The sequence below is a fragment of the Petaurus breviceps genome, unplaced genomic scaffold (assembly GCF_028583685.1).
Source record: "Petaurus breviceps papuanus isolate PSGF00001 unplaced genomic scaffold, PetGlider_PUasm1.0 567, whole genome shotgun sequence".
In the NCBI taxonomy this organism is placed as follows: domain Eukaryota; kingdom Metazoa; phylum Chordata; class Mammalia; order Diprotodontia; family Petauridae; genus Petaurus; species Petaurus breviceps.
Genome location: NW_027186383.1, coordinates 9737726 through 9752490, shown reverse-complemented (window position 1 = coordinate 9752490; position 14765 = coordinate 9737726). Strand labels below are relative to the sequence as shown.

At 46.5% G+C, this 14765-nt stretch overlaps 1 protein-coding gene across 1 annotated transcript in view; it reads left to right on the top strand.

Annotated features, from left to right (window-relative positions):
* Positions 1-1517: 1517 nt before the first annotated feature.
* Positions 1518-14765, top strand: part of NMUR1 (neuromedin U receptor 1) — a 15114-nt gene continuing 1866 nt past the window's right edge. Inside the window, 4 exon segments of the mRNA XM_069103079.1 lie at positions 1518-1521; positions 4576-4697; positions 6804-6857; positions 12057-12263. Of these exon segments, the coding sequence (XP_068959180.1) occupies positions 1518-1521; positions 4576-4697; positions 6804-6857; positions 12057-12263 (387 nt within the window).

Here is a 14765-nt window from a genome sequence, read left to right as displayed (position 1 = left end):
CCATTAAGTTTTGAAGAAAGATGCTCTAAGAACAGGGTTGGGAGGAGGCAGGAAAAGCTAGTCAAGGGTAATGACTCCAAGTTTATCTTCTGGAATCTTGTCCTAGTGATGAGGGATGGCTCCCTCAGCAGCAGGTTCAGCAGGAGCCCTGATCTTATCTAAAACCAGAAAACCTGCAATAGCCCCTGGAAAGAATTCAAGGTCTCAGGCTTAATTGGAGTGAGAGTTGAAAAAGTTTATTTTACACTTTGCAGCGGGCAAGGTTCCTTAGGGGACGTGCAAGTGAGAGGGGTACAGGCTTTTACTTTTAAAGGGTAGGGCTGCCATTGTCAGGGCTGACAGGATGGAGGGAAGGGACCTCAGCGCATAGATAAAAGTTAGGGCTGAGAGGAACTTGTGACTTCAGTGCACAGATAAAAGTTTGAGGAGTTTAACTTGGAGATGAGATTTGGGCCAGACCAGAGGAGACATAAGGAGATTAAGCCAGGACAAAGGAGTAACAAGTTGTTGCCTAGGCAGAGTGCAGATAGGGGGAAGGGGCAGAGCTTGAGGCTGGGAAAGGCATTTTACAGATTGCAATTTTACAATACCAATTGCAGTTACAATTGTACAAACTGGTTTTACAAATTGCTTTAGACCCCAGGTACCCCATCATTCCCCCCTTAAACAGATGGGGCCCAAATTCATTTGGGGTAGGGGTGACAGTCTCATCTTGAACTGCTTCCAGCTGGGAAGGGATGTAGAGCTGTCCCTGCCTCTCAGGGTCCCATCGTTCAAAGGGTGGGGTTGGTGGCCAATGTCCAGAATTTGGCCAGATGCCATATCCAAGGGGTGAGGGGTAGCGACTTCGGGTAATGGTTGATACCCAGCCTGTGCCACCCACTGCAAATGGAAAGCACTGAGCCTAGAAGAGACAAACTTAGCAAGGAGGTTAAGCAGACTATGATTAGGAATGGGACCAGGAAAGGGGCCTGTATAGGGAAAAGCCAGGACCACCATGAGGAAGAGGGGGAACCTGGTGCACTAAGGGTTTTATGAATTTCTTCCATCCAATTGGCCTTTTCCAGTATATTTTTGGTGTGGAGTTCTACCTGTTGAGAATTATTGATATACATGCAGCAGGAGGTATTGGCTAGGTCACAAACACCCCCACTAGAGGCCTGCAGATAATCTAAAGTTATGCAATTGTCCAGGAACACATTGGCCAGGGAATCCAGAGACTGCTGGAGTTCCCGAAGGCTAAATGCAGTCTCGGTTGCCAAGGCATGAGATATTTTGATCCCTTTTGAAGATACCAAAGAACATTGTCCCCAAAACCCCCTTTAACTCGTTTTAAAGGAGAAGTGCTGGGCTTAATGATGTTATAAATAATCAGAGGGGGTGCGAGAAATCCCAGGGAGCACATACTTCATCCTCAGAATTCACACCCTCTGACCCACCCATCCCACAAAGAAAGGAATATCCTTGGAGAACACAAATGGGGCCCGTTCATAGTAGGCCTTAAACATGGAGGCTCCATGGGTGAGTTAGATTGCATGACAATGTTCCCGGCAGACGAGTCACCTGCAAGTGAAAGGTGCTGAGCCTAAAAGACACAAATCTAGCAAAAAGATTAAACAGACAAGGGCCAAAAAGGAGTAAGAGAAAATTGACCAGAAGTGAGGTGAGTATGGGCTAGTATAACCCATTACTCAGACTATTTCACTGTCCTTTATATTTTCCCATAGACAAGATATCAAAACAGTAAGATCTCTTCTGCTTTACAAATCATTACATTAATTTAGCAATAAATTTATTTTGCAAATGAAAGTTTAATAGGCCTTTTAAAATTACACCAGAGATTTAAAATTTCTTCTAAAAGTATTTTCCCTTCTTTAAAACAGTTCAAGATTCATAAATGATCACTAAACTTTTATGAAGTCAAAAACTTTTACAATGATCTTAAGCAGTTTGCATAACTTTCTGCACATGTTCTAATCCTAGATGAAAATATTAGATTTTCCAGTAAGCTAACATGAAAGAGCTCACATCTTTTATTGACTCCTTGCTCTGATCATAGAAATCTGCTATAGAAGGAAAAAAACAGGGACCTGTGACATTCCAAATATGACAGGATAAAATATCCTTGATTCTGTTTAAATTCAGGTTAGTTACAGATATCCAACCAGGCAGTATCCATTCCACCTCAAAGCTAGACTCAGGAATAGGTGGGGAACATTCCTTTTCAAAGGAACCCCATAGGTAAACTGAACCAGGAGGGATCCCATCCCAGATGGAGGCTAAGATTGTCCCTCCGGCTTTTACCAAATGCAGACTTCCACCTGTCCACAGTACAGGATCACATTTCCTTTGAGTAGCTTGTGGCATTTTCTCTTGGATACTGATTTAATATTTAATCTAAATAGTTAGATAACTATACCCAAATTCAAACTCAAAATAAAATTTAGTTATGGTCCCAAATGCCTTTTACCTTAAACAACAAGCTTCACCAATCACAGCTTAGAGCCAGTTATAATTATTTCTATTTTCATGGAGCTGCAATAAGCAATAAAGGTTTATCAGGTCCCACAACTGTAAGGAATTCCATTTACCATCTTTCCTTCTGCAATCTAAAAGCCAATTGATAAAAATCCTTTTTAATCCTTACAACTTTTTAGCAAGTTAGGTTCATTTAAAAACTACATGACTGAAAAAGTTCCTTTCCCAATGACCTTGCTTAACAGAGATAGTTTCCAGGGGATTTGGCAGTTTTATGCCCCTCTTTAGCCAATTCTCATACATACAGGAGGACTGTTCTGAATGGGCAGAGATAGTCAGAATAAAGTTGTCACAGTTTTAGGTTTTAGCATTAAAACAGTAGCCCAATAACTTAGTTAACAGTCTTACAATTTTAAACAATCTTGACTGAAACTTCCTTTTAAACAAAGACAAACTTGGAAGCTTAAGATTTTCCCAAATTACAATACTCCAAAACTTAAAGAGAAACTGCTTCTCATACAGCACAGATAGTACAGCTGTTTACCAGTAACAATATAAATAAAAACAAATGAATCACCAATCTGATGACCTTAAAACTCCACATGAAGTTACACTGAACTAAAATCTTTTTTTTTGATGCCATACAACCAATCAACTTATACTCACTGCATATTTCCAGAATCGCCAAAAAGTTAAATGAACAATCTGCTATCACAGTAAATAGCAGCAGTATTATTTCTACTGGTTTGTATCCCAAATATAAGAGCTTTAGACCATCAGATATTGTAACATAAAAAATCCAATTCACATGAAATAAACATTATAACATCGGGTTAGCAGAATTGATAAAGTAACATAGCTAGTTTTGCACAACTTTTTCTCCATCTTTTACTTTAAACAAAATTCAGATTGAAAACTGCTTTTTGTCACTCAATTTTTACAGTATAAGAGGATTTTACAATTTAGAGACACCATAATAGAACAATGACATTATGACATTAATTGCATTTCCAATTCATCACATACCAAATTTATTGATAGAAAATTAGGCTAACCAAGTGAAGAGGCTTTTCTCCTCTCCCTACAGTTGCAGAGCTTGGTTGTGGACCCAGGGGTTTGATTTCAGGGTACCCAGGGGCCCTTCCTTATCTGATCTGGTGAGAGAGGCTTTTACAAAATCTGCTTAAATGTTTTTAGCTGTTCTAACTTTTACTCCAATAAATTTTATGTGTCCACTCCTTAGGAACTTCTTTGAAAGTGATAGCTTTGACTTCTCTAGCAAGGGGAGGGGGAGTGGCACCTATTCCTTTACCCTGGTTCTAGAGAACCCAAAAACCTCACCTTTAGTATCAAATCTTGGAAAATATTCCAATTTTCCTAAATGCCAAATCATAAAATGAATTCCGACTTTTCTTTAGCATCAAATTAGGAGTGACACTTTTCAAACATGACCAGAATGCATTCAGTTGCCTTTTAGTTGCATTCTGTTACACAAAACTTTCCTCTTTTAGGTGAGGCAGGAAATAGTTAAATGTTAGTCTACCTGCCTCTTTGCTCTGAGGGAGAAGATTCCCTCCCTTTCTTATCGCCTTCTCCTCACTCCACTTGGCCAGAGTGGAATGAAGAGGAGGAGATTTTCAAACATTTAAAGATCTTAAAACTTCTGTTCACAAACAAGACAATGTTTTGCTCTCTTTCTCTCCCTCTCCAGCCTGCATTCAGCAGCAAGGGAAAGAGATACAGCATTTCAAAGGAACGTCCTGCAGTCTGGCTGCAGTTTAAAGCTTAGAGATGTCAGATTACTCACACACACTCATTCACACAGAGACAGAGAGAGAAACAGAAAAGAGTGAGAAGCTGACAGGAAAATTCAAAAGCTCACAGAGGATTTCTGGAACCCTCGGCACAAATCATATTTTCTTGGCCCTCAGATAGATGCCCATTGGGGCCAGGTAAGATTGCTTTGAGATAGCCTAGGCACAGACCCCCAAGTGTAGGGGGAAGCCAGCCCATCCTTTCTACTTGAGGTCTTGAAGACCAGTGTTTTTCAGTTGTACAAAAGATATTCCAGAGGTGAGTCCTGCCTCTATGGCCCAGGAACACAGGCTCAGCGTGGAACACTGGCCTGTGGGGCCCGAGCACGCAGAAGTGCTCTGTGGGTACTCAAGCTGGGGAAGCCCAAGGCTGAGCGGAGCCCACAGCTGTACCTGGGGTATGGAGTGAGACTGACCCATTAGCTTTTTGTAGGGGGGAAGGCAGGACAATTGGGACCTGGCCAGGGTCACACAGCTAGTACATCACCTAGCTGCCAAAAGTCACTTGTAGTCGATGCTTTTCCATGAGGCCACAAGAGAAAAAGCCTTGCCTAAAAAAATATTTTTTTAGACACTGAGACACTTGTCCCTGGACAGGGCATTCCCTCATCCATGTGGGATGTGTCCCGGGTCTATTAAAAAATAGACCAGATTCTGGTCCCAGACTGGAATCGTCCAATCAAGCCTTCCTAGGTGCTTGAATGAACCCGAGGTACCGAACGAGAGGGAAGGGGTAAAGGGAGCTTACCAGAACTCCAAGAAAGCTTGAGACCACAGACTTCTCCTGGCTGGCTCTCCAAAATGATGAGGGATGGCTCCCTCTAGATTCAGCAGAAACTCTGATCTTACCTAAGACCAGAAAACCTGCAATAGCATCTGGAAAGAATTCAAGGTCTCAGGCTTAATTGGAGTGAGAGTTGTAGAAGTTTATTGTTACGCTTCTATGAGAAGCAGGCAAGAGTCCTTTAGGGGACCTTCGAGTGAGAGGGGTACAGGCTTTTACTTTTAAAGGGTAGGGCTGCCATTGCCAGGGCTGACTGCATGGAGGGAAGGGACCTCAGTGCATGGATAAAGGTTAGAGCTAACTGAGAGGAACTTGTGACTTTAGTGCACAGATAGTTTAGATGTTAAGTAAGAACAAAAAAGTCACAAGTTGTTACCTAGGCAGTGTGGATAGGGGGAAGGGGCAGAGTTTGAGGCTGGGAAAGGGATTTTACAGACAAATTGATATTACAACTTTACAATACAAATTGAAGTTACGATTGTACAAACTGGTTTTACAAATTGGTTTTACACCCCAGGTACCCCATCACTCAGACCCTCTAAGCCAGGATGTGAACCCACCTAGGTCTTGCTGATTAACGATAGTCTTTCTAGCTCCCAGGCCATCCCTTCCTCCAATATCCCTGCGGTGCCTCTCAAGCCTTATCGGTAGGTTTCAGGGGTCAGACAAGACCTGGCTGGACATGCCAGGCTGAGTGATCCAAAGCAAGTCTTGAGTCTAGATTTCTAAATGGATCCTAGTGGAGAGGACACTAGATGTGGAGTCAGGAAGACCATGGCTCAGAAGCCACCTCAGTCACCCGTGACCCAAGCTCTCTCCTCCTCTGTAAAACGGAGGGTTGGTCTCAATAGCCCAGCCTAAAGTCCCCTCTGTGGTCCTATCATGCTGATACTGTATGGCCTCAGAACAGAAGGGGCTGAGAAAGTCCCTGGCCTTTGGGGGTCTACTTCTCACTCCCTCTCATTGTGGAAACAGCCCCTTCTCTGGAGGAGTTTACATTCTAATAGGGGCTACCTCTCTGCATTCTAATGCCTTCCTTCTTTTCACCACTTCCGGTTTCTCCTGTCCATAGTTGGTTTGTATGTATTTGTCCTGTTAGCTGCCCCATTAGACTGTGAGCTCCTTGGGGCCAGGGACGGTCTTGCTGCTTGTGTTTGTATCCAGCTTGGCACAGTACTTGGCACAGAGTAGAAGCTTAATAAATGCTGGATAACAATGTACTTGGGAAGTAAATTTCTTTCTTGGTACTTCAAATTTCTCCCTGGGTAAGCCAAGGGAAACCTTTACCCCCTATTTTTCCAGATGGGGAAGACAGAGCCAATCCCATTTTCCCTTTCAAAGAACAGGAAGGCAGCTATTAGTAAACTAACTAGAAAAGGTGTAGGGAAAGATCCTCACAGATTGGTACCATCTGCATATGAATGTCTTTGGAGACAAAGCCCCGATTTACCTCCCCCATTTGATCTCCCTTCCCTACCCACTCTTCTAAGTGCTGGAACTGAGGAGTCTTGGGATTCGAAAAACTAGCCCACTTCCCAGTCCCAGAGATGTTTGGTAGTTACTGGCCAAATAGATTTTGCCAGAGATGAAAGTTTGGGAAGTAGGTGGAACAGGCAATGTAAAGTAGTGATGAGAGACACGAGTCAGGGACCAGGAAGAGGCATCCAAAGAAGACTAAAATCAGAGGGTATTTGCTCACTGGGATGGTCCTGCTTTTTGTTTTAAAGATCTGGGCCCCTAGTATTGAGATCCAGGTTCTGCCCCTGAAAGGGAAGATCTGGGTAAGTTCTCAGTGGTGACTGAGACTCAGAGGGAATAAGACAAGAGAGGCTCCACTGGTCCTGAGGCAAAGGTTTGTCTGCCTTCTCTAAAAGGGCTTAGACTTTGGGAGCACCTGGGTCAGAACACCAAACTTTATGAAGCTCTTACGTGTGCCAGGCGCTGCCTAGAGAGAAGAGCGCTGGGATAAAAAGAGAGAGAGACAGTTCCTTCCCTGGAGGGATTCACATTTTAATGGTAGAGATGTCTTGCAAACAACTTTGCACCTATGATATATGGGCAGTATAAATGGGAGATAATCTTTGAGAAGATTCTGAGAGAGGATGGGAGGGGAACTGACTTCATCAAGAGCGAGACCTAGGGCAGAGGAGGGAAAGAATTCCAGGCATGGAGGATGATAGGGGGTGGGGGGGAATCCCAATAGGTCCAGCAGGAATTCTGATCTTATCTAAGACCAGAAAACCTGCAATATTGTCTGGAAAGAATTCAAGGTCTCAGGCTTAATTGGAGTGAGAGTTGTAGAAGTTTATTGTTACGCTTCTAAGAGAAGCGGGTAAGAGTCCTTTAGGGGACCAGCGAGTGAGAGGGGTACAGCTTTTACCTTAAAGGTAGGGCTGCCATTGTCAGGGCTGGCCTGACGGGAGGGACCTCAGTGCATAGACAAAGGTCCGAGCTGACCAAGAGGCGCATGTGAATAGAGAGTTTAGATAAGATTTGGGCCAGGCGAAGGAGACAAAAGGCAAGGACAAAGGAGGGTGTGGGCCAGGCCCAGAAGAAATGAAGACATTAAGTAAGAACAAAGGGGTCACAGGGTGTTGCCTAGGTGGAGTGTGGGATAGGGAGAAGGGGCAGAGCTCTAGGGTGGGAAAGGACAAATTGCAGTTACAATTGAACAGACTGGTTTTACAAGTTAGTTTCACAAATTGATCTAGACCCCAGGTACCCCATCAGAGGACAGCCCATGAAAAGGCAGAGTTGGGAAACTGAGTTCTGGGTATAAGGAGGCCAGTATAGTAGGATGGTAGATTACCTAGTGAGAGTAAAATCTAAGAAGCCTGGAAAGGCAGAAAGGGACTAGATTAGGAAGGTCAAACAGAAGGCTTTATGCAGGGTGTCCCAAAGACTTTTGGAACATTCTGTATTTGCTCCTGGAGGCAAGAAGGAGCCAGTGAAATTTATTGATGAAGGGAGTGATATGGTCAGATGTATACTTTTCCAATAAAAAGAAAGATATTTAGGGGTGGCTAGGTGGTGCAGTGAATAGAGCACCAGCCCTGGAGTCAGGAGGACCCAAGTTCAAATCTGAAGTCAGATACCTAACACTTACAAGCCATCTGACCTTGGGCAAGTCACTTAACCCCAATTGCCCCGACTTGCCCCTTCCAAAAAGGAAAAAAAATATTTATTCAAAGTAGAACTTTTTTAAAAAAAATGTATAAAATTCATTACTTTCCTTAGGTTTTGTTCACTGTTTTCTTTTTCCTTAAATTTTTATGTTTTTTCAATTACATATAAAAACAATTATTAAAATTTGTTTTTTTTATTTTGAGTTCCAAATTCACTCCCTCCCTTTCCTTCCCCCCTCCACAAGAAGGCAGGCAATTTTTATGCTTCTATCTGCATTCAGACTCCTCCTGTGCTCTTTCTTTGGAGGTGGGTAGCATTTTCATCCTTTGGAATGGCCTTGGATCATTCACAATTGCGCATCATACAATGTGACGGTTACTGTGTACAGTGTTCTCCTGGTTCTGCTCACTTCACTCTGCATCAGTTCATATAAGGGTCAGACTTTTATTTTAGCAAAATCACTTTGGAAGATAGACTGGAATAAAAAGAGCCTAGACTCTGGAAGACGAGCCAGTAGGCTATTACAATAGCCCCAGGGAGCGGTAATGAGGACCTGAGACCACTGCAGATTTGAGCTGAGAAGCAGGACGGGGGAAGTTTCTGGGGTCCAATACAGCAGCATTTCTGCAGGGTCTCCAGGACGCTGGCTAGGGTCCAGGTCCAGGACTGGGAGCTGCCCCTCGGTGCGTGGTGTATGTGCCCTGCTTCCTACAAGCCCCCACACCACTGGAGCCCAGGGGATTTGTGGGGAAAGGGACTTATTTAGGGTACATGTTTTGTTGCTGTTCTTCCTGTTTGCTTGGAACATGCTGTGGGTCCTGCCCAGTTCCGGAAGGTGCCACATTGGTGACAGCTTGGGAGTCTGAAAGGAGCAGCCCCAGGGAATTTGCTGAAGGGGCCTGACCTGTGTAGGGGGCAGACCCCAGGAGTTACATATACAAAGGAATTTCAGAGGGTAGAGAAAGCGCTTTAAAAAAAAGGGTGGAAAGATGAGAGAAGAGGAGGGGGATCATGGATGGGCCACTGTGGGAGGGAGCAAAGAGGTCAGGGTGAGGGGGGGGAGTCCATACAGACACAGGTCCTTCTCAGGCTCTCTTGTGGGGCTGAATTGTCATACCCAAGGAGGGTAAAGGAATATCCAATACAGGGAACAGTAACTAACTCAATTTGGCTGGAACAAGAGTCCTGCTTGGGGACCCCTCTAGGGGCAATAATGTGAAACTGACCTAGAACAGTAGGCGGGAGCCAGATCCTAAAGGGCTCCAAGGGCCAAACAGGAGTATGGGGCTTTATCCTAGAAGGAACAGGGAACCACAAATACTTCTTGAGCAGGGGAGTGACATGTCTAGCCCTGTCCTTTAGGAATATTAATTAAGCATGTTAGAAGCTTCTGCCTCATAGTGACAAGAAAGTGTCCCTGGAAGTTAATGAACGAATCCAGGGGCAGCCCTCTCTGTGAGATGGAAACTCCTGGAGGGCAGGGGCCATTGTAGTGGGGGTGGGGGGTACTGGGGTGAGAGGCTTATCTCCAACTTGACTACATGGAGATTGGTTTTTCAACTACTGTTATTATCCAAAACTGTGTTGGATAAATCTTGAGAGGCAGTGTGGCCCAGTGGAAAGAGCCATGGCCCTTGGGTGAGACAAGTCAATCCTGTCTCTGACACTTATTAACTTCTCCAGGCCTCAGTTTCTTCATCTTTAAAATGAAAGGACTGGACTAGATGGTTTCTGAGGCATCTGCTAGTTCCATGATCCTATGACCTCTTGGTCTCAGTTTCTTCTTCTGCTGGACTAGAAGGTTCCTTCCAGCTCCAGAGATGGTTTACCTGTATGAATCTCTTTCTGCCTCCCAGACCCTCAGGTAGGGAAACACTCCCAGCCTTGCTGCATCCTGCCCATAGCCCTTAGCTGTGGCCTCCAGCAGCCTCCCTCCAAGGAGCCAGGCAGAGAGAGCCCTGGCCCAGATAAGTGAGTGCTCCAACTCTGCTCCTGGACCCGGATATTTGCTGTTCCCTCAGGCCCCAAGAGTGTTTGCTGATCTCCCAGATTGCTAGCAGGGAGCTGGGCAGAGACGCTGGAAAAGACTGAGGCCATTCACTGGGAGCTCTCCCCTCTCCCCACTTCACCTCTGCAATCTCTTCAGCATCATCTCCCAGACTTTCTCCCTTTGCTCCAATCTCTGAGGAAGAGGTTGCCCAAGGAACTCATCTACCCTTGATCCCATCTCTTCCATCTCCTCCTGTCCTTCCTGTCAATCTTCTTCTCTGTCTCTACCTTTCATCTCTCATTTTCAGTCTCCTTGTCTCCTACTGACTCCTTCCCCAGGCCTCCTGGATCCTTAGACAACCTTCACCTTGCCATCCCCTCACACCACCATCCTCTCGTCACAGACGAGCTCCTGGAAGAAGCTGCCTCACTTCCCAAGTCCCTTGCCATCTAACTTTGGCCTCCCTGCTTGAGTAAATGTTCTCTCTGGGTCACCAATGTTCTCTTTCTGGCTGAATCCGGTGGCATTTTCCTCTCCCTCATCCCTCTTGATGTCTCTGCTGCACTGGATGCCACCAGCTGCCCTCTCCTCCTGGATGCTCTCTCCTCTCTGGGCTTTCAGGACCCTGCCCTGTCTTGATTCTTCTTCGTCCTCTCTCACTGCTCCTTCTCAATCTCATTTGTTGCACTGAATCCTTGTCTATACCCTATCCATTCCCCTAACTGCAGTGCCCACTGAGGTTCTTCTCTCTCTCTGTCTCTCCTCTCTCTGTCTCTGTCTCTCCTTCTCTCTGTGTGTCTCTCTCTCCTTCTCTCTCTCTTTCCTCTCTCTCTCTGTGTCTCTGTCTCTCCTCTCTCTGTCTGAATGTATTATTTGCTTGTCTTTATATGTGTGATTTCCTCCCAATAGAATGGAACCTAGTTGAGGGCAGGAACTGTTTTGTTTTTGTCTTTCTGTCTCCAGAACTTGGTATCACGCCTGGCACATAGCAGGAGCTCAGTAAATGATTACTGAGTAGGGTTCTATTGAATTTCCCAGGCTGCAGAATTTTCCCAATTCCTGTGTTACCTCCTGCTTCAGTTTTTTTCCTGACCTGCATTACAACATCTTCCCAAGAATAGAGGCCAAGGCCAAGGCTGGGGCTCCTCTGGGACATAGATTATCTCTTTTATCTCCTTCCTGTGCCTTAGTTTCATTGTCTCTAAAAGGAGGGAGTTGAACTGGATGGCCTCTGCATACAGGCCCCCTGGGTTGGGGCAGGGCTGTATAAGAAGGATAGTTGTGGCAGGGACAGGGAGGTCTGCCCCCCCCCTTGCTTTTCCCTTTAGAAAGTTAAGTTCTTTTGGAGCTAAATCACTACCAGTGACCCCAACTGTGTCCTGTGTGGTTCAGCTTCCAAGGTACCCATCTCCTGATCCTCCATGTTTACTGAGAGCAAGAGAATGAGGAAATGCATTCCCCACACGCATGGCCACATATGTGCCTGCGTGCACGTGTGCCCTTTTTTGTTCATTTGTCCATACATGTCACAGCTGATCCTGGCTATATCTGCTTGTCTGCTCTAGTCACATATGAGGCTTTGTAAGGAGCCTGTGTGTCAGCTCAGGCATAGTTGGTGTATCTGCTAGGATGAGGAGGTGGGAAGGGGCAGGTGTTCATTTGTGAGAGGGATCCCACACAGCTCTGCGTAGGGCAGATTGGTCCCCTTGCCTGGCCATGGCTTCAGTGACTCCAAGGCTGAACAGTGACTCCCAGAGGCAGCTGACTTTAAAAAACAAACAAAAAAGCCCCAGCCGTCTCCAGTGGCCCCAGCTGAGTACTCAGGTGCGCTCCCCTCCCGTCTACTGCACGCTGCTCTCTGCAGCCTTGGCACCCACTTGGTGCCCTCAATGGTCATGCACAGGACAGAGCCGAGTCCCCAGCTGCCTCCCACTGCAGCATGGTAAGTGCTGCTCTCCTCTGGGACCCCCTGTGCGAGGGGAGGAGGGTGCCCATTGTGGATCCAATCCAGGAGACCGCAGAGCTGTCCCAGATAGGCTGGAAGAGGGTTCCTGGGGCTGGCCCCGCTTGGGTAGGGGGAGAAGAGGAGGGAAAAGGGGCATAGGGAAGAGTGGGGGGGGGGGTTCCAAAAAGGCTCAGCTTGTGCTGGTGGACTGGCATCTTCCCAGACTGGAAAGCTGGAAGGAAGCTCTTGGGGTGTGTGGATCACTGCTGGGCTGTCCCGGGCAACAGCAGAGCCTAGAGGGAGGACCTAGGGCTTAGGGCTGGAAAGGACCTTCTCAGTAACCATATAACCCAGCCCTCTCATTTTACAGAGGGGAAATCTAAAGTGACCTGCCTAAGGCATACAGCTAATAAGTGCAGAGCCCAGGTTTAGACTCAAAGAAACTCAAAGCCTTACCCCCAGCTCTTGGCCATCTGAGGTGGAATTTGAACTCAGGTCTTCCTGACTCCAGGAGCAGCCCTCTACACACTGCACCACCTAGTTGTCCGGGCGTAAGACAGTTTAAGAAAGGCGGGGAGAGGCCAAACTGTGAAGAGCTTTAAATTCCAGAGGGGACTTTGTACCTGACCCAGGAGGGAATGGGGAGCTTGTTGAATAAGGCAGAGGGTGCCATGGTCAGATCTTCACCTTGGCACTTTGGCATTTGGGGGGCAGGGTAGTTTGAAATTGGAAGAGAGGGGTCAACCAGCTGGAAGAAGGAATGAAGGAAAGAAGCATTCATTTAGCCCCTACAGTGTGCCAGGCAGGAAAGAAGCATTCATTTAGCTCCTACTGTGTACCAGGCAAGAAAGAAGCATTATTTTAGCTCCTACTGTGTGCCATAAAGGAAAGAAGCATGCATTTAGCTCCTACTGTGTGCCACAAAGGAAAGAAGCATGCATTTAGCTCCTACTGTATGCCAGACAGGAAAGAAGCATTCATTAAGCTCTTATGGTGTACCAGGCAGGAAAGAAGCATGCATTTAGCTCCTACGGGGTACCAGGCAGTGCCAGCAGGAAGAGGTGGAAGATGATGACCCAAAGGGGTGTGGATGACAGCTGGGAGGGAGGCTGACATGCCAGATCACAGTCAGGGTCTCAGAAGCTCCTGCCAGGCCACAGAGCAGACAGAATTGACCTGAATTTCTTTATCCAGTCAAGTAATGCTTGTAAAGCTCTCAGCACAGAGCCCTGCTGACACAGTAGCTTCTTAATAGAGACTCATTCCCTTCCTCCATTTTTTGAAATAAATAACAAGTGTCCCAGCTGGGTACAGGGAATTAACTTCCCAGGTGGATGGAGAAAGAGGGAATAGACAGCGTTTGGGCTGAAAAAGATCAGGGGCGGAGGAGGGGAGGGAGAAAGGGGAGGGAAGCGCACCCATCGGACTGCAAGCCCAGGCTGAACCACATTGGATAAAGCTCAGCCTTCTGGAATAGAGACCTAATAGTCCCAATGTTCAGCCGCCAGGTGGCACCATAGTGCACAGAGCCCCAGACCCAGACTCAGAAAGACTTCTTTTCCTGAGTTCAAATCTGACCTCAGACACTTCCTAGGTGTGTGACACTAGGCAAGTCATTTAACCCTGCTTGTTTCAGTTTCCTCATCTGTCAAATGAACTGGAGAAGGAAATAGCAAACCACACCAGCCTCTTAGCCAAGAAAACCCCAAATGGGGTCCGGAAGAATTGGCTAGGATTAAGAAATGACTCAACATCAATCTGAAAGGTTGCCACCAGAGGAAAGATTAGATTCCTTTTGTTTGACCCCAGGGGGCAGAACCAGGGGCCACAGAGGGGAGGAAATTGCAAAGAAGCCAATGTAGACTGGATACCAGGAAACTCCACTAACAAGGAGGGTTGTCTTGGAGTGGAATGGGCTGCCTGGGGAGGGGCTATCTGCACACTAACCCTCAGGGGCCGTCTGCACACTGGCCTGGCCAAGGGCCTCTACAATCTCTGCTTTCTACAAGGTCTCCAAGCCAAGGATGAAGGACCCCTCTTTGGCTGTGTGATAACAGGGGCTTCTTTGAGCTGAGTCAAGACTAACTGGCTGTTGAGATTCCAGAAGGAGGCCTCATGTTCCAGCCTCCCCAAGATAGTCAGTGATGGGGCTTGGACCCAACACAACCACACTAGCTCCTTTTCAGTACAAACCAATCCATTCCCGTTCCCTCTGGCCCTTGTACAGCGCTGCAGCCTCCCAGCTTTCCTTACTGTGAGTCTGACATGGGCCCCTTGGAGCAGTTATTACTGAATCCCTTCCCCAATCCGGAATATCACAGCCCCCCCTCCCCCAATCACCAGACAACCAAATAGGTACATCTCATGCAGTCTTTGGCAGATAAAATGATTTGCCAAGGGTCACCCAGATGGTGTTTGCAGGATCCCAGATCGACAACTAGAAGAGACCTCAGTGCCCATCTTAGTCTACCCCCAACCCTCATTTTACAGAGAAGAAAACTGAGGCGCAGGGAACATGAACTAATTTGCCCATCATTTGGGTAGCAAATGGCAGCGCCATGATCTGGACCCAGGGCTCCAACTCCCAGCCTGCCAAGGTTCCCAGAGAGAATTCTCTTCCTCCCTCCC